Genomic DNA, 25974 nt, shown 5'->3' with positions numbered 1-25974 from the left:
CCTACTCACCCCCAAGAGAATGAGTCAGTCAAGCAAAATAGAATATTATTCTTATTTCCTACCAGCACAAATGGAAATCATAACTTTGTTAGTAAACCATGCCACCAAATGAAGGGAAAGAACCAGAGGCAAAACCGGCAGAAGGACCTTAAACCTGTGATGTGATTGTCTGAGACATCATCTAGAATACCAAGGATATTACTTCTGTTGGACAAAGACCCACTCCTTCACCACCCAGTATTATTGCCAAGCTAAAGGATCCCAGGAAGAATGAAAACATGCAAAATGCTAAAGGGCAAACTCAGATCTTGGCAATAGCAGGTGCAGTTTGTACCACTGTCCTAGAAGGTCTGTTCAATGTCAGCTCACAATATTCTACTCCTTCATAGTTACATACAAACTTTTACACTTAGTTCCAGCAGAATAATTTGTCTCATCAGACTGACTTGCTGAATTAAAGATTTTAAATTTTTTTGTCATACCTTGGACCAAGACATCAAATACAAATCCTCTGTCTACAGTTCAGGCCGTAAATACAGCCAAGAGTTAATATAATCCTGCTCCTGCACCCTAAATAATCTCATGGAATCAATGAGAGTTTTGCATGGACGATGTCTGATATCTGCAAATGCAACATGAAACATGAAATCCAATCAAAGTAAGCATGGAACTAAAGTTACCACCCACCCTACTTCATGCTCAGTAAACATATTGTTGTTTTGCACCACAGGATGTATTTTTTGTATTTCTTGTAGACTTCAGCTTAGAAGCTCCCCAATAGAATTTAATGCTAGCAAAAGAAAAGGGCTGATAACTTTGATTTCAGCCAATAGTTAAGCCAGATGAGTGAACACTGTTCACATATTTACTGCAAACACCATCTCATTTTTTGGATTTTCAGTCTTGCACTTTTTTTGAGTAGGTTGCCAGTCACGCCAAACTAGATAACACTTTGTATTGTCAGATACAGCTAGGTTCAGGCTGAACACCAGCTTCAGTTGTGCAAAAAGACAGAATATGGACCCGCAATGGATTATATAGAACTCTGTCCCACTGTGCCAATAAGATCTTTGCTCACTATATTGGGAAGATAGGTATAGTTCCACTACACAGCATGTGCAATCTATCCATGCTATCAGCTCACTTCAAAACATAAGCCCCTATAGTGCTGTTTTAGCACTGTATTAAACATAAATATATTTTCACCTAAATTAGCCAAACATTGCATTAGGATGCAAACTAACCCTGGAAATAAGTACACAGGGTTTTTTCTTTTTCTCCCAATCAAATATAGCCTAGATAAATATAACTACACCTGCAATTAAAGACTGCTCTTTTCTTCCTCCTCCAAAGATTGCATTGTCAGGAAAGGGATGGGCCAACTCCCTCCATATACTCCAGAGCAGAGCTAGAGCACAGGAAAGGGAGTAGTGCCACTGTAAAGACTGGCTAGCCTGTGGGCTCTAGCAGCCTTGGAGGAAACCATGCCTCCTGAAATGCTCTACAGTGCAGGCCCACATTCCCCACAACTCCTTTTGATGTAAATACTATACTGCCAGACTTGCAAACCTCTGAAATGGTTGGCCATTGCTGCCCATGACAAAAAGGTGAATGGCCAGGGAATTTGGAGTGGTAAAAGTTGCTGAGCAGGACTGATGACATGGACCACTCCTGTGGAATCACGTCTCTGACTTTGCCGCAGGATATGCCCTGTGCTCTGTGTTGAGAATTGCAGTGGCAGATTTTACCTTTACACAGCTGAGCAACTCCATCACCTTCATCATCACTTCATGCCAGTTTAAGCAGGGACTGAAAAATGTTATCCCTGCTCTCCCCTCTCTTGCTTGTGTATTTGTGCTACTGTTCTGTTTCCTCCCTTGCTCTGGCCCAAGTGTTCCAGGGCCAACCAGACTGGGATTTGAACCCAGTTAAAACCAATTTCTTTTTTTAACCCTCTGGATTAGTTTTAAATGATGTCAATTCTCTTATCCAATTCACTAAGTACCTGCACAAATGCTGCTGTCAGCAGAGCAGAGACAGGGCAGCACAGGTGAGGGAATGAGTGACTGTGGACTGTGGAGGAAGAAAAGTGAGAGAGAATCATTTCTTTCAGGTGCAGTGACAGCTTATACTGGCTTAAAGCTATTGTGAAACTACAACAACCAATGGTCTTCATTATGTCTGTACATATGACCATTATCCTGCCACCTCATATTTACAGTACAACAGATTCTAGCCATTTTTTTTTAATAATGGTAATAGTACATTTTATGGATGTAGCTAAAATAGTGTAAGAAATGCATGGTTTTAGGTACACAGGTGGAACACACAGGTTGTTTTCATTCTGTAAAATTCAATTGACAGCATAACAGCTCAGTGTTTCTTGAAAGACTAAGATTCTGGTTCTACAAACACCTAAATATGAGTAACCTCACTGGTCTCTGAGACTATTAAATTTTGTGGTTATGTACAAATGTTTCTAGAATCTCTGTCCTACAAGCAGCAAACCTTCCCTGTGACAATAGCTGGCTTCAATTCCTTTACCCATAGTCATTGCACCTGCTGAAGCAAGTACCATTCACAGCATGACACAGCTATCTATGAAATAATTGAACTGCATCAAGCATAGTCAGCAAAGTTCAGGACTGTAATTTGGAGAAAGTGACTCTACACTGTCACTGTTTGAGCTACATATTGTGCTGCAGTGCTTTTCCTTTCCTTCCTATCTCTTGCAAAAATAAGGGCATTCTTTCAATTACATCAAAGTATCCAGTGTTAACAACATGTGTTTACAGTTCATAGAAAAATGAAGATTTTTTAATTTAAAAAACAGTCATTTTAATCTTCAAGAGTTCAGCAAGTATAAACCATAAAAAGTAATATTAACAACATTAGCAGGTGCCCTCATCACAGGTAGTTAATTTCTGAAAGCCTAGCTGAATGGTAGAAGTAGTAGGGGTTTGATTTCACTTAAATCCAGATCATTCCACCTAAAATCAGCATAAAATGGTTGTTCATTGTTTAACTTGATCAAACACTTCAGAAATTAATTGATTCTATTCAGTGACTGTGTACAGTGAAGAAATCAGAAAAGTCAGCTAGCTACACAAGAAGCTGAAATGACCACTGACCCTGAGATTTGCAGCATGAGTTGGAGTACTGAAGCTTAATAGTCTTGTTATATGTGGTTGTGCATAAACTATGTATGAAGATACTGTTACAGGAAAAGAACTTCAGGAGTTTTAAAGGCCATGTAAATCCAAACTTTCACAGCTGCAGCTTGAATGCATATCAGCTGAGTACATCCATCTCTCAGGTATCTGTGCAAATGAACCAGAGCCTGCCCTTCCCCAGCACTCCTGGCCGCAGCATGATGCCCAGGAGGGTGCAGAGCAGAGTGTATGCTGCTCACACCAGGCCCTTTTCTACCCACTTCTGTTTAAAACTGGGCTGCTCTCCATAGTAAGCTGTTTAGATATTTTTCAAAGGCAAAAGTACTAAATTTATTCTAATTCACACATGCTTGTAATAACCGTTACTCTGGGAAACTTGAAAGTTTTTGTACAAAGGAGATGTGTACCATTAGAAGAATCCTGACTTCTAAACCTTGCTAAATAACTTAGCAATGAATGTTTTAATTTCTTTTGAAAACTTTAAGTAATGCATAGAATATTACTTTCAGCTGCATATTGAAAGCTCTTGGAAAAAAAATTTTCTTGGCCTAATAAAACCTAGGAAAGACTGGCAATGAGCAAAAGAAAATCTTCTGTGACCAGAAAACAGCCCCAAAGTTGGCAAAATATTTTGGAATTACTTATTTATTATTCCTTGAATTTACAGAAAATAACTCTCAAGGAACAAAACCCCCAGTTATGACATTTATGATAATCTTGGCTCATTATTAGCATACAGCAATTATTGGCCCTGACTTTTATATCACTTAATTCAGTTTCATTGGTCCAGCATTGACCAGTGAAGTCACTACTCACTTAAAGTAAAAAGATCACTTTTCAGCTCATATTTAAAGTGAATAACCACTTGCTATATTTTTAGTGCAATGGAAAAAGCTGTGATAGTCATATGGTAATTAACTCAGTCTCTACCAAGTGCTACACAAGCTGTGTAGCTTGGTGTTCAGAAGGGTAATAAACAGCTCTTTAAGTCCAGTCAAAGTGATAAGAACAGCTGTGATTCTAAGGCACTGTGGCATAAGCTTGTCACTAAAATGTGGTCTTCCAGACACTGTTTTGATCACAATAGAACTACTATTTAGCCAGCACAGTCGCTGGTCATGTGCTTTTGTTGCCACAAGCTGGGAGAATTAGTAGAATTAGAGATTACTGTAGAAATGTGAATGTACTTTATGACTGTGTGTAGTAATTCTGTACATCTCTTATGTCTGTGTTCTTATAGCTGCTTGGGCACTGAAGTAGCTGAAATGAGAAAGAGGCAGCAGTCACAAAATGAAGGAACATCAGCTATGTCTCAAGCACCTGAAAACCAAAGGCCCAACAACACATGTTGCTTCTGTTGGTGCTGTTGCTGCAGCTGTTCATGGTATGTCATGTAGTCTGTTTGGTTCCATATTCAACACAGGTAAACAACGAGAACACAAACGGCCAGCTACTGGGAAAATGCAAACTACTGGGAGAGGATTTCTCCCAAGAGGCACGTTTTAACATTTCAAACAAAAACTTTACTAAACATTCCCTGATTTAATTGGGCATGTTGTAAGGGGGAAGAGGAAAGAATAGTAAATTCAAGCTATCTTTACCTTACTTAAACCATAACTAAATAAAATTTCATTCATAAAACCAATATATGTGGATGAGAGACTTGATATTGAACATTTTATATTTTGCATTCAAAATTTTTTTCCTGCTTTTTTTTTTATTGCTGTTCCCTGCATTCAGGAGGGAGAGAAGGAAATGGTCATAAACGTGAATATATGGTCACCTGTTTTGTTACTTAGTTGTTAAGTAAGATACATGCTACAAATCTGAGATTATAAGCATTAAGTTCCACTTCATTTTTTAACTGGTAAAGCATAATTTTAGTGGAAAAAAGGCTAGAGAACTGTGGCTACTTGTCTCTTCCTAAACAGAGAGTTAGCTTGGAAAGTTAAAGAATTTAAACTGGTTTCAGAAATAGCTTTAAATTCTCATCATCTTGAGAGAGAGCAAGTCTTTACTTCTTATTTTAATGAACACAATTAGTGTTGAAACATTAAGTAATTGACATGTAGTACTGTTCAGAGCCTCTGCGTCCAGTTACCTACACAGTTTGGTCGTTTTGGAGTGACCACTCCTGCAAACATCTTTGTTACTTTCACTTGAATCAGCCATTTGGCCCCAATCTAAAATCGGACGCTATTTGTCCCCAATATATCTAGAAATATACACCAACATGTACTCACCAAACATCAGAAGGAGCAGCTTTTTCCATGATTCTGCCTTGCCACATCCTGGAGGCAGAAGTAGTACCAGGGTGGACCTGCCGGATCTGTTGCTTCCAATTTCACCTGGAGACAGAGGATATTTGGAAGAAGAATGAGTGAGTGGTCATGATTCCACAGAGACACTTTACAATGTGTTCATGCCATGCAGAAAAGGAGTGAAAGTGTCTTAAGCAGAAAGAGAAAGGAGAGTTTTTTTGCCACTGCTGTCTTCTGCTTTGTGACAAGGGCATAAAGTAAGAGCAGATATCCTGTTACAGACCAAAGGTCCATTTAGCTCTGTATCCTAGCTCTGGAAGTGACCTGCAGCAGATGCTACAAGGAAAGGATAAAATAACTGGGCATGCACATCCTAGTCCTTTCCCCAGCAATACTTCTCACAACTTCTGGCAATCTGCTGCTTAGGGATTTCCTGACCCAGAGGTTATATCTGTGTGTTTTACAGCTCTTGATGGAATTTTCTCTCATTAATATGCCTGACCATTTTTTGAAGTGACTTCCTGAACTCACCTAAACTTTTGGCATCTGGTTTCCCATTGCAATAAATTCTACAACTTAATTGTGCACTTTGTGAAATATTACTCCCTTTTATTTGTTTTAAACTACTATCTGATAATTTCATTTGATGCTTTCTTGTTCTTATGGTTGCGAGGAACAGCAAATAACTGTTCCAAGGACGACCATGTTTTTTATAAAGCTCTCTCATATGCCCCTTCAGCTGTGCTTTCTTCCATAGTCTTGTCTATTTAATCTCTGTTATGCAGAAACTGATCCAGACCCTGGTTTATCCTCACCACTCTTCTGTCTATCTACCTACCTTGTATTTAGCTATTTTCCTCACCTATTCTACTACCTCCAGTCTGAGATGGGCAACCAGAGTGTTGCAGTAGTCAAGACATGGGTGCACCATGAGCTTATACAGTGGTATAGCAATGTCTTCTGTTTGCTCTTGATTTTTTACCAATTTCTAGCATTCTGCTTGCCTTTTAACCATATCTGAGATGATATTTTCATATCCATCATGACTGCAAGATCTCTTTACTGAGTGGAAATAAAGTCCATCATTGTGCATGAATAGCTAGGGTTACTTTTTCCCTTCCATACTGGAACATGAACGGCCATAAAAGGATCAGTCTGATTTATAAAACTTAAAGATTTTATTTTTTAAGCATGCTATAGCTCAAGAATGCTTATTTGACAATTATACTCTGTTTTGAAGCTTTAAAGAGCTCTTTGATCCTTGGAGTGCCTCCACAGTGATATGTAATACCATTATGTACTTGTACAACCTAGGCCTATTTAATCCATATTTGAGCAATTATTGCTTTAAAATGTAGGGTGCCCCTTCAGCTGCTTTAGTAATTGTTTTTTATTGTTAATATCCTGGCATTGTGGGATTTGAGCAGGGTGGTTTGGATTTTTTTTTTTTTTTTTTTGGTAAAGTAGATTAGACTGAGCATGGAGAAATCACAACCATTTAAGTAGTTTTATGGATTAAGTCAGAAACCTGGGTCAAAGGGGACAGTGACACCACTTGCATCTTCTAAAATCAAAAAGATAGAACAGATGATCTAATAAGTCTCTGAGCTCTGTCTTTTATGATTCTGTAGTTGAAGCTCCAGGGATAGAGAAGAGATTAGACAAAACTTTGAAAAAGTCAATACGAAACCTTTCGGAATCTGAGTTAATTTGTAATTTGTTCTGATGCCAAATTTGTCTAGGTGAAATACAAATTATTGCTCTTGCCTCAATTGTTCATACTAAAAAAATTACAAAAATAATTTTAAAAATCTACATAATAAAGTTGACCAGTTACTCACTGTATAGGTGATTCTAGGCAGGTAATTCTCTAAGGCCATGTAACAGGAAGGCATAACAGATAATCGTACTGACTCTTCTGACCTTAGTGTAATTACATGCTTTCCCTAGTTTCATAGGTTTTTGTGTTTGGAGTAGCATAAATTTCTCACAAGGCACCTGTCTGGAAATGTTGCTCGCTTCATTAATGGTGAGGCTAATGCTTTAACAGCCAGTATTAAAATTAGCAGACTTTTTTTCTGTTCTTTCACCAGCCTGTGTGACTGAAGACAACTCTTATGTCACTAACTTCTCAGTGCTTCAACTTCCTCACTATTCACAGAAAAAAAAGACCTACAGCTTGCTTATCTTGGGGGATGGCATTATGTAGTTTTTAATAGAAGCTATCACTTCTATCTCTTTGAAGAGCTAGTTCATTCGTTCATATCTCCAAACAATGCATTGCAATTCTAAAAATATCTTTTGTGGATCCTGTGATGTTTGTTTTCTTTTGTTCCACCCTTTGTTAAAATCAGAAAAGGCATTAATTCTTCTGTTTGCATAACAGCACAGGCAAATATTCACACCTTTGTTTGGGGAAATAGTACCTTGACTAACAGAAACTTGCTAACAGCAACAGGTGGGATCCAAAAATTATTCAGTACATCCTAATAGAAATATTTTTTTTCTCTAATAATTCCTTCTTAAAGGTAAAAAAACATTTGAAGCATTTTTCCACCGGCACTGATGATTTTAAGGACCATTAACTGTTCAGCTTACAAGGACAAACCAGGGCTGATTACCAAGGTTTGCTCCAATTGGAAGAAGTGGACAATAAACTGTCTCCTTAAGTTGGCCATTTTTTTGGAATAAGTATGGCTAGGATGTTGTCCAGCTAGCTTAGGCCCTGAAATGGTGCCTGAGCATCAGTAGCCAAGGAAGCAGCCCTCCTTAGCGGAGAAAAGTGTTTCTGAATTCCTCCACAGGAAAAGCTTATCTGCCTGCTTCGGTGGTGGATAAGATTTCCCTCCTGAGGTCTTCTAAAGCATCTTCCTCTCTCTGTTGACCAGGTATAGATCTTAAGTGCTTACTTCAGGAAGCCTGCTTCACTAATGCATCTAACATTTAGGCACAAGTCAGGTGCCTAAGGTGCCAGACTGAATTTCATCTCATGTCTTAGGCTTCCACAAAACACTCGCATAGAGGACAGAAGAAAGGACCTTCTCATTAGATATAATTTAAATGATTTGGGTAGCCTGGGAATTGCAAAGCTTGCAGTAAGACTCCTAATGTGATAGTCTTTAATTTCCTCAGTGACAGTGTCTCCAGAGAGCTGTGCTATTAGCATTTAGCACTGTGGCTTTACCATTTTGAGATCCATCTGGAGATGCAAGAGAAAAAACACAGTTTCATAGACTAAGGTGATAAGCCCCACCAACTCTTTAACAGTCCATTAGCTCAGCTTCCTGTGCAGACATAAATCCAGTCATTCTCTGGCCTGTTAATGCAGATACTTCTAAATCACATTTTTCAAAAAAAAAAAAAAAAATCCAAACTAACACAGGGAGGTTGGCTATTCTGCCAATTTTATTTTGTTTCCTTTTATGTCTCTCACCCAGAGCAGGATCAGGATCTTTTCATCCTCTTTTCCCCTCATAAGATGCTAGAGTGTGTTTTAAACCTCTGGGACACTCTAATGCCTGATAATCCTTCTTCTTTTACTACAAACAGAAGGCTCAGAAGATATCTAACATCTGCCCTACAGGAGATCCTAGCAGCATATGAATCTGGGAGACTTGAAAAGTGTTTCTTGGGATAAATTAAGCTGAACACACAACTTCACTCTGTTCAGTAACTTGGTTCACATGTCCAAGCTAGAAGGCCTTTCCCTTAAAGGGCACCATTAAATCAGCCACTGAAGACTCTGAGAGAATTCCTGCCCTTTGGAAGAGGCAAAGGTACTTGCATGTCCAGCAGCTCCAAGCCGTACCCTGTACAAAAGTTATGCCTGCCATTTGATTTGATGTGACCCTGCTATGACTAGTTTCCCACACCCAAGAGATCCCAGGGAAGATAGGGTGTTTGCCAGCCTGGCAGTAAACAAGAGTTGCTGTTGGCAAGAAACCTCTCCGCTCTAGCTCTTATAACTAGCCTAGGACTGCTGTGAGTGAGGTCTGAAACTTCTTCCTGCTGACCTTGTTACACAAATATTTGTCTTTATTAAAGGGAATATTTTCCTTGCATGGGGTTAGCAGTTGGCTTGGACCTATAAAAAGATATTCCTGTCACTTGTGCCATTAATACGAGATGACAGACTTCGTCCTAAAAAGCAGTTTTAAATTATGTTAATATTTTACCTCTTATGGTGTTCGGTGTTTTCCTCATCCCAACATACAGATAGAGATAGCACCGCTAGGGTTAATTTGTTCAGGACAGGACAGAATGTAAATTTTCTGAAGCCTGATTAGCAGCTGGCTGAAACATCTGAACTGGATATAAGTTTGCAAATGTGGGGCATGGTGATCTAAATGAATCATTTTTTTCACTCTTCCCAACTCTCTAGTACTTTGAGATGAATAATTGTTTTCTAACATATTCAGCATTAGTTTGCCACAGAAAAAGTATGCCTAAGCTTTGCATGACTCTACACAAGGTAACTCCTGTGGGTTATAGTCACGGCTGCTTTATCTTATTTAACTATGGTAGAAAGTTTGGAGGAAAGGGTAACAAAGAAAGGATGGAAACAAAAAACAATTTAGTGTAATAAATTATAGCCACATGTTCTGAAATATGTGGAAAACAAAATCCATATTCTGTTTCCCACGCCTGTCCACAGCAGAGCTTTTACACTAGGAGTAGACTAGAAGCAGTCTTGTATAAAAAGGCTCACCGAAGCTCCAGGATTTTTTTAAAACTTTCTGCAGGCAGAAAAAAATTCTTTATCTTTGAAACAGAAAGCACTCATTATGAAAAACTTTTTTGGCTTACAAAATTATTTTTTATAGACCTTTTTTTTTTATTCTTTGCCTCCCTGAACACATAAGACAACATGTCTCAAACAGATGTACTGAACTCCCTGCATTCTACTTTTTCAAAACATCAGACCTAAGAAAAGCAAATATGGAGAAGTATGCTGGGAATTATTGTACTCTAGAGTAACATATGGAAGTACGGGGAACTGTACCATATTTTACTGAAATAGAAGCTAATATTTTAAAATATATTTAGCAGGAAAAGATGTTCCATTCTGAGCCTTTTTATGCTTTGAAAAATCTTAGAAGGTTCCTTCAATTTTTATCATTCTCAGTGACTGTGTAACAGAGGTCAAAGATGAAAACATTCTCTCTCTTTCCTGGAGAATAATTTATTCTAAGAGATAGTGGGCTTAACTAGCACAGGACTTCATACCTGTATAGGACAGTATCACTTGCTTTGCCCCAGGTAATCATAGTGTAATGATCAGCACTGGTGCTTCCTTAGGAAAGCAGCTCCACTGTCTGACACATAGAATTTAAAGCTGGATAAAATTCACTACATGACCTGTCACACACGCTACAAAAGTGGTATTCCAGATACTCTCTCTTCAGATCATCTTGTCTCTGAATGCACTAATTCTACATTCTAAGGCCATGAGCGAAAGCTCCCTGGCAAACATTCCTTTTCACATTGCAATGCACTATGGGGTGAGTTTGGGACAGAGACTTAAATACTTCATCCTGAAAAAYGGTCCTCTCAAGGTTCCCTGAGCTACTTAAAATAAGAAATTTAAATTCTCAGCATTTGGAAAAACAAGCGGAAGACACTCTAAGAAGAAATAGCTTGTCAAGTATTTTTTTTTCATACTTTGATAAGTTATGTTAACAATACTCATTAAATAATACGCAAAGAAAGCATTTCTTTTCCCTTTAAAGCAAAGGAAAGGGATGATCTCTAAAGTTAAAAAATCAGAGGGGAGAAGCCTGCCTTCCTAAGGGGTATGATATTTAGCAGACTCACTCTGCTTTATAATGCAGACAGGGCAAGTCATTTTACCAGTTTTATGGATGTTTTGTTCTTCAGGGCAAGATGGGGACAGGTGGCTCTGTGCACGCTTGTTTACACAACTCTCCTGGGGCATCACAGTCTGACTTGCCAACCTCTGGGCTTGGGCCCTTCTGTGACACTGTGCCAGATTGTCAGTTTTAGCCTAATAATTCCTGGAAGGTTGCCCTCTCCTTGAGCCAGAACACAAATATGTCTCAGATACGATTCAGTACAAGTCTAATCCCAGAACTTCAGAGGTAGCAAATAAAGGCAGGTTTGACCACCTCCTGCACCTCCCTGTGAAGCAGGTATGAAATTCTGTCGTTCTAAAGAGAGGAGCACATTTCTTCTACATAAATGATACCACAAGGTGCAGAGGCATGACATGAATGAGGTCTCAGGCATACTAATTAAATGCAGTGAGCTACTCCTCTGTAATTTTTCCTGCAGCTGTTTCTAAAGAATAAGATGTGAGTGCAGGAAGTAAAAATGCTACCAGCAAGCCAAAAGAACTACAGAAATAAAATGTGCAAAAACATAGTTTAATGTAATATCGACTAAAGGAAGTTTAGCTAAAATTAACCTGTTATATTTCATGAGAGCCTGCCTGGGTCACTGCGGAGCCCTACTCTAAAATAAGCAAGTCCATCTGATCTCTCCTGGTCTAAAAACAGCCCAGCAAACCCTGTTTCCAACCTCATCCACCACCTCTTATCTTCCTATCTTCCTCTTATCTTCTTCACAACCTCTTGCACACCTCTGGAGCAGGTGTAGGTGCTGTGAGCCATTGCTTTACACAGCAGGAGCAGGTTTCCATGGGTCATTTACAACACAGAAGCAACTTTGGTGTAGGTCATTGCCTTGTGGAACATGTGAAGTAAATCAAGATTATACACTCCTCTAGGAAAAAGCAGTAAGCTACATACTGCACATATTTTGGCAAGTTTCTGCAAAGGGGTAGTCACTAAGGTATTACTGATCTACAGTAAAATTGAGATGGAAACAGAAAAGGTTGTATGGGCCAGTCCAACATACTAAGCAGATGTTCAGCATATAAAACATTTAAAATAAATTTTTCAGCCAAGAACTCTGGTTTGAAAAAAAACTTTTAACATTACAAATTGAGCCTATCTCCATGTAAACTGATAAATGTTTCTATTTTCAGAGGTATGAGGTAAACTTGTTTCTCCCCACAACAAAATAGAAGTCTGATGTGAAGAATGGAATAATATTTTACATTGCACCTAGTCAGTTAACTTAGTTTAAGTGCCAGTGGTAGAATCATCATTAACACAAAGAAGAGCACTGGGCTCTCTGGGCCAAGCTTTACTAGTATTAGGACTTGATCCTTAATATTTTAAACTTTGAAAGTTCATTTAATTTTGAGCAAGAGCTAGAGGCTCATGTATTTACTGACATTTTCACCCATCTGTGATAACACAAGCAGGTTAGAGAATGGGTAGAACATAAACATAATATATTAGCGAATGTTTGATAAATGTTTCTGAAGCTTCACAAACTAAATGCATAGATTCTAATGTGTCTAATACTGACTGCTAAGATAAGAAACCTTCATCAGTCTAAAAGCAGGATCTAACTGCAGAAAATAGGCCTATTTCAAGCAAAAAATTCTGCAAGGGAAATTGGAATGCAAAGAAAGATCAGAACCGCAGTCCTCCTAAACTGAAGAATAAATACAAGCTCAGCAGGGATTTGGGATTTCACAAGTCTCATTCTAATTCAGCCATATGTAAGATGCTGACAGTAGCTCCTTAGAAGGAGATAGCAACCTAAATCTAGTTAACTTTAGAAAATGATCTTGATTCTGCCCTGGTGCAGCATGCAGAGTGTATTCAGGGACAGCTGCTCCTGAGGAGACCAGGGGGAGAGAAAGCAACAGCAGAATCCCCTCCACAGGGTAAAGCAACTTGATAACTCCTCAGAGCTGCTGAAGAGATGGATTGCTTCAGGACATCAGCATCTTGGCTCCCCCTCGCCGCTCACTGCCTTTTCCCACCTGCCTGTGCCAAAGTGCTATTCAGCTTGATGCCTGTGGAACAGTGGCTGAAGAAAGATTTGTCATGTCATGACAGATTTTCTGGCACTAGCACGCAGCTTGGCTTTTGCTGTGAAAAAAAAAAAAAAAAAAACAAGCCCAAGAGTGCTGAGGATGTCTGAGTCCAGTTTACACTACCGTTTGTGTGATTTTCAGCTTTTAGGAGCTTTGAGCCTATGACAGCTCCCCAGACAGGGTTCAGGGTTCTTCTTTTTTTTTTTTCCCCCTTATTCCAAATTTGGCAGTTATGTATTTACACTGAGATGCATTAACTTAAAAGTCTGTAGAGAGACACAAAAATGTAGAAGTGGGTAAGAGTTCAAAACGGGTCTAGATCAAAATAAAAGCTGAAATAAGACATGTTGGTAGATGGTGTCATTTTAAAGGAGCAAAGACAGCTTTGCAAATCCTCAGAATTTTATTCATTGTGGAGTATAATAAAGACTTTAACATTTAACATGCAAAAACAAACAAAAATCTTGTCCAAATTAAACACACTGGCTACATCTATACTAGTAAACTGAACAGGTTCAGGGTACAGTATGGGCTCAGACAATCATCCATACTGTTAAGGTTAGCAATGTTAACTCCCTGGCAGAGTTTTGGACAGTGCCGAAGTGCACAGTCTCAGGCAATGACCTGTCACAGATGCAGAAACCCTGTTTTGGAGATGGGCTTTATGGACTTGAGCTGTGCTGTGCCAGTTAGCCTCAGGGCCAAAGAACTCTCCCGGCCCATTTTACTTGCAAGAATAAATGTAGCCTATAATTCCAAGCTGAAAGGGAAAAAAATTAGGCTACTTAAATCTGTTAGCAGCAAAATTTCCATCTTACAAAGGTTTATTTTTTAACCGTGTATCGTTCCAAATCGGTTTAAAATGTCAGTTAAAACAGGAATAAATGTCTAGGGCTTTCAAAAGAAAAAAATGAGAATGTATCATGGAAATGAGTCTGCACCCCTAGTAGATAACACTTATAAGATGGAGATCCTTTCACTAGAAAAGTGGGTCAGATATCCATTATGTAAGGCAGAAAGGCAAAGGAGATGAGAATCTTGCCTAGTCATCCTTAGTAATTCCCTAGCACAAACATTTGTCTAGATGGCAAGTCTGGCTCTTGCAAAGGAGCTGATTTAGGGCCTGATATTGCCAGATGCTGAGCACCCATTATGGAGAATAACAGGCCCTTCAACTCCTTTTGATATCCATGGTGAAAGCACTTGCCAGTTCAGGGCCTTGTCTAGCAGAAAATTTGAAAAGCAGCAGTTAACTTCCATCCAAACAGAGGCCTGTCTGTATTATATACAGCCTGGGAGGGCAGTTCTCAATCAAGTTTGTTAAGTGGACAGCTGCCGAGGAAAGATGCCCCATTTCACTTGACTGTAATTTTGGTAAGTGCACACTGGTTTAGTCCAGGTTAATTTCATAAGGAAAGGTGTTCTTAAACATCATGATAGGAATTATACTCTCCAAAAGTAGAAAGACCTCTTTAACTGAAGAACTTTATAACACCTAATGGAATAAAAAGTGTGAATTTAGTATGAATGTTCCCATGGGTCTCTTCCCATTAGGAAACAAGTAATAGTAGGCGCAATTCTAGTCAGGCTCAATTCTTTACTCATGCTGCTATTTCCACTTTTGCAAACCCAGTATAATCAACAACACTAAGGAAACAGAGATTGGGCCTATTTATCAGAATTAACTGAGATTATTAGGCTTGCTTGCCAGAGGATTGGAGGGCTTTTATTCATCCAATCACAATTTCAAACAATATAATTTCTATTTCTTTGAACACTAGACAACTGCCATTTTTAATTGTCTCAAATGAATGAAGGAATTGCTTGCAAAATAGTCTTAGACAGGAGTAAGGACACTGCAGATTGTCTAGCAATTAGAAGTTTCCATTGTACAAGACAGAATAGGAATGGTAATATTATTCTGAATGAAGGAATGAAGCTGACAGCTAGATTAGTGACCTGTTGGGTGACCTGACAAGAGAAATATGCCCTTGAGTTGAATCTTGCCTAAAGCAGAAACTAGCCCTACAGTAACAAAACAAAGATAGAATAATTCCATTAAGAATCAGTGGTAGGTGAACCTACTCAAACTGCTTAGCTATAGAGAAAGGACATTCTACATCTGAGAACAAAATCTCAAAAATTTGTCCTGGAGGAGCCTCAAAATTTCCAAAAGATGTAATAGCTTCTGGTGTGACTATCATTATGTAGAAGTAATATGGTCTCTTTGAAATTGAATCCAGCAGAAAAGATGTTTTCTTAAATCATAAATTTGGGGAAGGATAAAATATATCCAAGAAAAAAGGAGAGTTTAGGAAAGTCAGTTGCTTTAAATCACTAGATCTTTCCTCTCTTGCATAGTTGCAACTTTTGCTCAGTGGTAGTCCGAGTTCGAGGAAAGTATTATCCTTTATTTCAGAAGTTCAAGTACAGTGCAAGTAGTTTCCATATGCCTTTGGATACCTGCTGAGCTGCAATATCTATAGCTAGATAGATTAAATCAGGCACACGAGCAGAGGAGGAAAGCATTTTCAGCAAGGCTGGTCTTTCTGAAAGGCTGTCCATTCAAACAACCCATCTGCTTTCCCATACCTTTAAGCCTACATTTACCGTTATTGCCCTTGAGAGCATTTCCCTCCTTCACCCAGGAAAAATAAGTCATTCTGAAGTGTAAATATTGTTACATTGTTTAAAATAGCCCCCAAATCTATAATTCAACTGCAATCTTTCTTTAAACATGATCCTGATAAATGTGTTTGACTTGGCACAGATTAAACTCACATCTTAAATATCTGCAAATCAGTTGTGGTTATATTTGTGGGTACCTTAGAAGAATGTCCCTTTTGTCAGTGGGTTTCTAGCAGGTTGGTTTCTCCACTACCAATCAGCTCTTAGACCTATCCTAAAAGAAGAAAGAATCACTAGAGAAGTGGTATCAAAGATCAAACCACAAATAGCAATCTGGGATAAAACACGTATCAACACACAGATTTTTGATTCTACAGGATATTGCTTTCAAATGCTTCATGGGGTCCAAAAGGAAAATACAGAGTTGGGACAAATTTGAATGTATGTAGTCATGCCAAATTTATAGTGACCTCCTCCACTCTTATGGGAAATACAGCAGGAAGATCTAGCTCATGGCTTTAAAAAGGGACTGTTAGAGTGACTGTCCCTTATGAACAGAAAAGGTTTCCAGATTTTAGATCTATTACATTTTAAACTGTTAAATATACAGTAAAAGGAGTAGAAAGCTGTAGATTTGCTAAAAGCTTTTTAGGTACTTGCTTTACTGAACACATCCCTCTAYGACTTACTTTAGCTCAGCATTCATATTTTAGTAAGGATCATTTACCTTCACAGTGGCATGTGGGATGCAGTTTAATAACCTTATATAATGATCTTACATAAACTCCAAAATCTTGGCCAAGACTTCCCATTAACAAAGAGATTATTATATTCTTAGGCACTAGATCACTTGGGTTCAATTCTGCTTTTACTCAAGCTGAGGAGTAGCACAACATAAGTAAGAATATCAGAACAGACTAGACCTTAATAGCCTGAGATGCTCCAGATATCTTAAACTTTAATTTCCATTAATCACCTTTTGTTTTATTGTTCCTAGTTAAATCTGTAATGACTTTGACCAATTACACTGAGCCCAGCACAGTATTAAGAAAGTAGAGCTATTGCAAAAGCAATAAGAAATTCAGCCTGCTCTCCCCCACCTTCAAAATGTGCCAGAAACATCCAATCTCAGATTAAGCTGAGAAGTTTCTTATTTTTCAAGGGGAAGTTCACAATTCTGAACCATGAAGAGGCTGGTCTTATCACAAGCCTTTTAACAAAAACAAACCTGAGTTCAGACTTTCATAAGGAAAGACAGGACCTTCTTCATTTGTAGTATTTTTAAGTGTATTTCTTTCTGAACTTTCAAATTTCTCACAAATTTCTCTTTATTGCTAGCTCCACACACTTCACAGGCATTCTGTCAACTCCACTCTTCTAGAAATCTCAAGACTGATTTAGGGAAGCAAGGATACTTCAAAAAAATCAAAGAAACAAGTGCAATTTTTGTTATGTTTTAGGATTTTGATGCTTTAAGGTTGCACTCCCAAGTTTTTCTCCACAATTCTGAGCATAAAAGTGATTCTAAGTGAAAGGTGAGATTGTTAAGTATTTGCAGGGGTCTAAGAGATGAGGTTCTAAGAAACTTCAGATATGAAATTAAGAGTTATTGCTGATGGATTTTCTGATGAACTATTTTACTATTAGAAAATCTCTTTTCTTGTAATCAGCAAGCTCACTGGGAAAAAATCTACTACAGCAAAATGTAATTTTTAAGTGTTTTTTTTTTTAAGTTAGGCACTTTAATAAAGTTAATATGTTGTTTAAATATATTATTTGATTATATTCACTAGTTATAAAATTAATTACAAGAGTGGTTAGAATACCAGTTGCTAACAATGAATAACCAAGATTCCTGCTTATTTTATTTTATAATTTGAAAAGAATTATTTTTAAAAGCATCAAAACAAATCACAAAATTTCATGAATCTGAAACTTTCAGAAACACTATTTTGTGAAATGTGCAGGGTTTTAAATCCAATACAGAATTAAATTATTTTTAACTGTCAAATTTGTATGGAACACAACTCAGTTTCAAACAGCTACATTGTCTATAACACCACAGTAGAAAGACCTGTGAAACAGCTTCTGCATCCATTCTGGGATAGCAAAAATCAGACCAGAAAATTTCCACCTTGTGCTGCTCATTGGCCCACAGGATTTATGGTATGCAGAAAGGTGCATATGGGAGCCAGAAGTCTGCCTGCATTTACTATTACTGGATCTTGAGCAGGCACTAAGCTTTTCAGTTGAAAGCACATTCTCTGCACAAACAAGTGCCCAACCGTCTGTTACATACTGTTTCTCAGCTGTATGCTCTTCAAACAAAGAGATGGAAAAAGGGAAAAAATCTGAATTATACTAAACTACAGCATAGCAAACTGAATCAAGGAGAAAAAATACCACCAAAGAAAATTGGAAAGGAAGAAATTGAATGTGTTCTAGCCATTGGAAGATACCAAGCATCTGTTTTTATCATTTGTTTAATTTTTATTTTACCTTTGTGATCTGTGAGAAGACAAAAAAGGCCAGTTATCATTGCGGGTTGTATGGTTACAGGCCAGAATGATGGGACAAAAATGTAAGCGGAACACAAGAGCTGGGAGGTTTGTGACTGCGCATTCCTTTCCCCCTCTGAACCTCTGAAATATAGGAGGTTTTTTAGCAGTCTTTTAACATGTCTAGGATGCTAACCTTGCAAATACTTGCATGAATTAAAAAACAAAACAAAATAAACACTTGTTTTTTTCTAATGTGAGCTAAAGCTTGCAGAATCAAACCTCAGATTTAGAAACTCTTCTTGTAAATATATATTTTTTCACTCTCTAAAACAGCTGAGGAGGAGGTTTTTTTGTTTTTTTTTTTACTATTTTGGTTATACAGGTCTATTGCACCATCTTTTCACCTAAGGCAAAAGTAACTCTGGCACTCAGGAAACTTAGCACTGCAGGTACCTGGACTTTTTGAAAGGAGTTTATAGTTTCAGTGGACACTGCCAAGTAGGCTGATTATAGCCTTATGGTAATTGTTGGCTTCTCCCCAACAGGCTGCTTTCCTATGTCAGTCTACTAAACACAAATCTCCATCACTTCGTTTCAAGCATGAGGTAATCCATTTCCTCAGAAAAGGATGGAGCTATCTTTCACTAAATTCTAATTTGTATTCAGTATAAAATTTTGCATCCTATGTTTCTTCATGGAATTCAGTGAAGATCTGAAAATCTTATCTCATTAAAGAACTGGGATGGGTATTAATTCCAAAAAAATTCCTTCACATGTTTTTGATCTGTTTCTTCTTTGGAAGAATAATTCTCCAAATTAACCCAAAGAATTTAATATAGTTATAACAAAGATAGTATGTGTTATGAAAAGGCTGTAAAACTATCTACTAGTCCTCTAAACAGAAGATGTAAGGATAGACATGCCACTTGCATATCGTTAATTTGCAGCTCTTGAAACAAAACTCTTCCATAGCTGTAGAAGGAACTTTGATTCTTTATGTTATCCCTGACACAAATTTATCACATTCAGCTGATTCAAATCAGACCAGATTCTGACCACTTTAAGTAGATGTTTTCCAAGGTTCTTGACCAGCAGACCACTGCCTGGCCCTAAAGTTTCTTGCAGACCACCAATGCAGACATATTGAAGATACCAAGTTTTTGATTTTTACTGCTTCATCTCTTTCTGTGGACTAACTGCAAATCACTTATGCTGGCCCTGCAGACCTCCAGGGGTCCGTGCAAGCCAGGGATCTAGAATTCTTTCAGTTCCACTAATTTGGCTGAAGTTCGCTCTGCCCTTCTATGCTTTGCACAAGTTGGTATTAGAGCAGTCAAAATACTTTATTCTGCCTTGTTATTCTTACTCACAGGAGGGTATCTTATTTTAAATTCTCAGATATCAGAGATAAGAGACCACAAGACATGACTTTGATGGCTGATGGACCATTTCCAGTGGCATGCAGGATATAATGCAAGTTTACCTGAGCCATGAAAATAACTAGAGCGAGGCATTACTTCTTCATAAAAAAACAATAAACTCTAGCTGCAGTTTTTTCTCAAAATAATTATTCTGGACCTTATTTATTTACTGTAATGAAAACAAACCTCTTTCCCAACTTTGATATTAGCATTTTTTATCCTTTACTTACACAAAAAATAAAGAAAAATTATCCTTGAATAATATCGCTCATGTAAAATTTCATTCTGATAAATGCATATTTTTTGCAAAGTTAAAGGGGAGATGAAAGATAGCATTATTGACTCTGTCTAAGTGGCTTTGAGATTAACATAGCTGCGTTGTTCTTTATGAATGGATCATAATATTTCAGTTATTTTTCATTATTACTATTTTATATAAAATAGCAAATTCATCATGCTTCTCTGTCCATAAATGAACACGGCCCTACCCAGTCTTCACTGGCTTCAAGCTCAAATCTTCCAGCTGTCAGAATAACAAAGTGACAGAATTTCATTTTCTGTTTCACAGAAGAAATTAAAAAATGTCAATGTAATTGTCTGTTAAAGTGCCATACAACATCACAGGACCATATTAATCTCTGACTTCTACCAAAGTCTTCCTCAGCATGTAGGAGTCACTTGTGAACAGAGCTGTGCAAAGAACTGATTTTTCAATGACTGACTGTCAAACTGAACTATTTAAAAAAGTCCGTTCAGACTGATCTGAAATGCAAGTGAAAAGCAATACTGACATGCACTTTTTTCTGCATCCAAATTAAAAACAGGAAAAAATATGTTTGTGCTCATATGGAATGTTTTATTCTAGACACTTACAATAAAAGTGAAGGAATCAAAGAGCTTGGAGAGAGAGAGGGATGCAAGCACTTTGTATTGAGGACTTAAGATATTTATCCAGCCGGTAGAAGATCTAGGGTTAGATCCCATCTTTGTCTCAGAGTATTCGAAACCACATTCCCTTCTCTTCAGGAAAATCATATAATCTGATCATATATTCTTGTTTCCAGGCTTTCCTGTCAATGATGTATAATATATTTCTTATTTAAAATACTTAAGTATTCTTCACACCAAGATCTGGCATTAAGTTAGAGTCTCTTGTTTCTGTTTTGCATAATGAGTATTCAATTATTTTTACCAAGTGGAATAGCATCAGCAGAGCAGCTTGAAAGTCATCTACCCCACAACAGTCTCACAGTAAGGGAGTTTCAAATCCCAGATGAGCACACTAACCTACTGGTTTAAAGGAGGGCTTCTTTTCCTCCAAAATACCCTGAAAAAGTATTTTCAACAGAATTTACTTGGCAAATTTGACCAACATTTGTCAACATTTTCAGGTTAAGGGCCATACTACCTAATCTGTCAGCAGAATTTTAAAATCACAGTGAAATTGTGCTATCTTGCTCTTTTTCTTCTGTTTGGATTTTTTAAAAAATACTCCATTTAAGCTACATCTGTTAAAGCTACATTATTTAAGTTATGGCATTCCTGTGGCCTGCTTATACAGAAAGCTGGACTCAAGCAACAAAACAACCCTCCTTGGCTTTTAGACCTATGACCTAAAAATATTCTATTTACTGATCTGATGACAATTAAACTTCCTAGGAGTAAGATAGAGTAAACAGTAGTCCAAGTGAGATATGCTCTTTCAGGTGGTAAATGAGTGAAAGAAATATGTCAGAACATCTGTTATCCAGAGGTTCTTAGCTGTACACTGATTTTAATCCGAAGAACCAAATTCTGCCTTTAGATTATGTGTGTGCAATTGACTTTAGGTGACCTTCAGATTGGAATACAAAAGGCTATTGTCCTGCAGTGATGGCTAGAAGGACTATGGCCCTACTGTGTTACATATACAGATTCAGAGTAAAATGTAATCATTGCTCTGAAGGGCCTACCCTCTAAAAAATTCAGAAAAGAGGTAGGAATTGAACACAGATCTCCTGAACGGCAACCCAGTGGCCTACTGACTATATCACAGTGTCCCAGTTTGATTTCTACTCCCTGTCTTCATGACAGAATAAAAACCTCTAGGGGAACAGGCTTTAACTGACATATTGTCTTCAATGCCAGATATAATTACAAAATACTGTGATGATGTACTGGAGATGCATATAATTGAAAAAAAAAACTGAGTAAGTAGTAACTGGTGGTAGCCATGTATGGATAGAATATCAGTCGTATCACCTGATACAATGGCACGGTTTTCTTGCCATAGTGATATTCAGTAGAAGTAATTTCACTTATTCACCAGGTTTAAACTACTGGTACATGAGAATCTGACCCTTGGGAAACAATTAAAGTCCATTCATGTGCTGGATATATGGAAAATGAAGATCAGGTCCCAGTTTTAAATGATTTTCAGTTTCTTAACGGCAGTAGAAGATAAGCATAGCAGTAGGGATGCTAGGTAATTTTCCAAACAGCTAAAGCCACTGGCTGATATACCTTGAGGGACATTCTTTGAGACTTCTGCTCTTAAATTACTCCAACTCTCTTGATGATTCTATCCAATTAGCTTGGCCTTTTTGCCTTACCATGCAGCAGTGGCTGCAATACTGACTTAGCAAAATAGTTACTCAGCAGAACAACTATTTAGTTGCTGAGCATGAATATTAACAGCTGAAGAACTGTAGCTAAATAAATAAACATTGCTCTTCTGAATCCCAGTGGTTCCTCCAAAAACACATCAGCAAGGAACCTGGACCAGTTTAACTTTATATATAGCTGGCTTTTTTAAATTTGTATACTTCTTCTAGCAGTCCCTGGTCATTAACATTTTTACTTTAAAGTTCCCAAAGTTCCAAACAGAAAACTAATTATTCTTCATAATAGTGGTTGTCATAGTTAAAATAGCTATTGTTTTTGTAGAAGTCAGGAACCAAAGATATATTTGAAATCCACATCAAGGTCAAGCCTCTTGGGCTTACTGAAGTACTTTTTATCATATTCTCCAGAGCAATTAAATTGGCATAAAAATGAGCAGAGAAAACCTTCTAAAAGAACAGAAACACAACCTACTGTTTGTGCTTTCCACTTAAGCTCTGCCTTTAGACACCCCAAACTCCCCCTTTTCAAGGTATGATTAGTTCTGTTGCAATTTCATCACGGATATTTTACATCTCTAAATTTTAAAGATATCAGCAAGATGTACTCTAACTAATAAATAATAATGGCATCATATGTGTTAATTTACATCAGATGTCTCTCTAGAAAACCTCATTTTTATTTAACTATTTCTTGATAAGGCAAATCAGCAATTTCCTCATCTTAGAGGCTCAAACAAGTAAGATTATTTAGTTGATTTTTATCCTGTTGCTTCTACTCTGGTTAGTTTTACACTATACAGCATAATTCTTCTGACATAATAAACTAGCTTCCAAGATGTATCAAGGATATTACCTCAGGGAATGCAGGGTGCTTTTGCCACTGTGGACTGCTTGAATTCCATGAAGAAATGTGAACTGATAGGGTATTTTCAACTGAAGATAGCAACACAGCAAATAACAATGCAATATTGTCCTTTTGATGTAAAAGGTAGCAATCTGTTACTGTGATGACAGTTATTTAAAGGCTGCTTTCAAATTAGCTTTGCAGTCACAAATGTGTAAATATTTAATTTTTTTCTAAGAGAATATGAACCAGTTCCCTGAGTAAAAACAGAATCATGTCTGAATTGAATGTACTTCTGTATAAAAATGATGGTTTCCTTCACAGGAAAAACATATCAAAAGTAATGTATCCGATGGAACTCCAGTCTTTGACAGATGTAGATAAATAAAAGTTGAAATGTACTGCTATTGTTTGTCACTGGAAATATAACGCAGAATTTAGGCCAAGGTGTGTTATAAATTTAGCACAGCTCTAACTACAATACCTGAACTTGAGAAATCATTCCAACCAAGTATAATGCTTCTTTAGAGTCTTCCCTGTTTTGCAAAGCTGACAAACTTTCAACGATTGAACTCAAACTATGAATGGTGAAATGAAGGAATTAGGGCCAAGAGCATATTCCACATTATCACACTGGTATAAATAGCAGAAAACTGTACACTACATTCAGGGCCCACTGTCAGAACCTTCTACCACAGTGCAGTCTTGCAAAAAATCAGAACGCACAGGCCCACTCTACTGGTTTGATAAAAAAGTGAAATGAAGTCAACAAGGCTTTCTTGTCATTTTTCCTATTTCTTTCACTCGCCATTCAGTACTTGGATTCCATCTTCGTCAGTCAATACTGGTTTTCCTAAGTTTAGCAGAGATTTTGCATGAGCAAAACAAACAATATTTAACCCCAGACATCACATTAAATAAACAGTGTAGTATCTGCTCTCAGATGAGTCGCCTTCTACTTCCAGTGAGGATCTGCATCCAAAGCTTGGAAGAATTCTACTGTCCAGTTAAGTAAATTAGCTCAGTATAGTATAGCTGCTGCTCATGTGGCAGAGAAGACAGGCAGTTTCATTCTCTGGTGGAAGGACTGTGCTTTGGGTGAACATCCTTTCACATTGCCAGCCTACACAAGCTGTTTTCTGCTTCTGTTCTGCTACTCTTCCAAGGAGCAAAAGGTCATTAAACTCTCCGTATCCAGCAGAGGGCATGAATGCTGTCCTATGCAAGGGCTGCAGAGCAGGGAGTGAGAAGCGTTGTGTATTCCCACTTCTCGCTCGCCCCAAGATTGTGCTCCAACCAGTTGCAAAGTGACCCTGAGCGGTTACATGTGTGGACTTAAAGATTACAAGACAGAAAGTGGATGGTCCCATTTTTTTCCTCCTTCTATATATGGAACTCCCATTGGTTTTGGTGGGTGCTCCCTCTATAGACTGACAAGCAACAGGCCAAAGGAGTCGGAAAGGCTTTTTACCTGCCAACCCCAGAGTTCAGGATGTGTTGTTTCTCCTGCAGCGGTTGATGGCACCCTAACACCTTAGCAGCACTGGAGCTGCTTTCCTACGCTGTAGCAGGGGAAGCAGGACCAAGGGCCTGAACTAAGGTCTTGGCAGGTAAGTCAAGGAGCAACCAGTATCAAACAGCTTTGTTTGAAAGTGTATGTCTTTGTAATGTTTAAGTCTGAATACGTGCTCTGCTTTACTTGGGAGCTTAAACTGTCAATTCTCAAAAGTGTATTTGAGATCACCTATTAACTCTGCCAAACGCATGAAAAAATGTCAGTAAAACTCATAAACAGAGAGGGGCTAGAAAGAAAGATTATTTGTGTTAACAATGTCTCAACATTGGCTTTTCTTTTCAGAGCTGAGTAGAAGGCACTCAGATTAGTGGGGGAGGGAAAAGCTTTATGGTATCAACATGTTTTTATATATCTCCACTTAGGATGATTGAGAGCATCAACATATGATGAATACTTAATATTCAAAATATAAGCTTTGTTGAGATTGGGGGAGGGGACAGGTTTTTGCTTGTTTGCTTCTTTTCTCTCCATTGGACATATAAAGAACATCTGATAATGGGAAATTTCCATCTGCTTAAGATGTTCCACTTCTTAAGCTTAATTGTTGTAACCAGGTTTCCTATACAAATCCTTAGGTCATACAAAATGTGCTATATTACAGTAGTTATCAGGAACTGTGTTTCTGTAAATGTTTTTGCTGGTAATATCATGTTCTAGAGCATTCATAGAGAGCCCACAGAGACAAAGCAGCTCCCAGTGAAGGAAATCCAATTAAAGAGGCATTTACAGAAAAATAACTGATGCTAGTTACCAGCTGAAAAGAGAAGCAAAAAATAGATCCTTACATAAAGGAAGTCCTTCTTTTCCTTGCTTCTGGTAATATGAGGGTAATGGAAGCCTTCCTGTTGAAAAGCCAGTAAGTTTTATTTACTGGAATTAAAAAACAAATTTGGGTTAAAGGAGGAAATGATACGGAGCTGCAACATGCTAAGCTTTTATCCCAGCCATATATTGTGATCTTATCTGGGAGAGAAAAAAGAGAATATTCATAAAAGAATGAACAAATATCCAGAACTGGTGAGACACCAACCCTCCTCAATGTCTAATTCAGATAT

At 37.8% G+C, this 25974-nt stretch overlaps 1 protein-coding gene across 2 annotated transcripts in view; it reads left to right on the top strand.

The window, feature by feature from the left end:
• RGS17 (regulator of G protein signaling 17) overlaps positions 1 to 25974 on the top strand; it is a 77539-nt gene that overhangs the window by 43231 nt on the left and 8334 nt on the right. For both annotated transcript variants that reach the window (XM_026085793.1, XM_026085792.1), the window contains exon 2: positions 4414 to 4557. In XM_026085793.1, the coding sequence (XP_025941578.1) occupies positions 4439 to 4557 (119 nt within the window). In that variant the 5' untranslated portion in view covers positions 4414 to 4438. The remainder of the gene's footprint in view (positions 1 to 4413; positions 4558 to 25974) is intronic.

Source organism: Apteryx rowi, unplaced genomic scaffold (genome assembly GCF_003343035.1).
Source record: "Apteryx rowi isolate R43461 unplaced genomic scaffold, aptRow1 scaffold_674, whole genome shotgun sequence".
NCBI lineage: Eukaryota > Metazoa > Chordata > Aves > Apterygiformes > Apterygidae > Apteryx > Apteryx rowi.
Note: the sequence above shows the minus strand (reverse complement) of the source record. Positions and strands in the feature narration are given on the sequence as shown.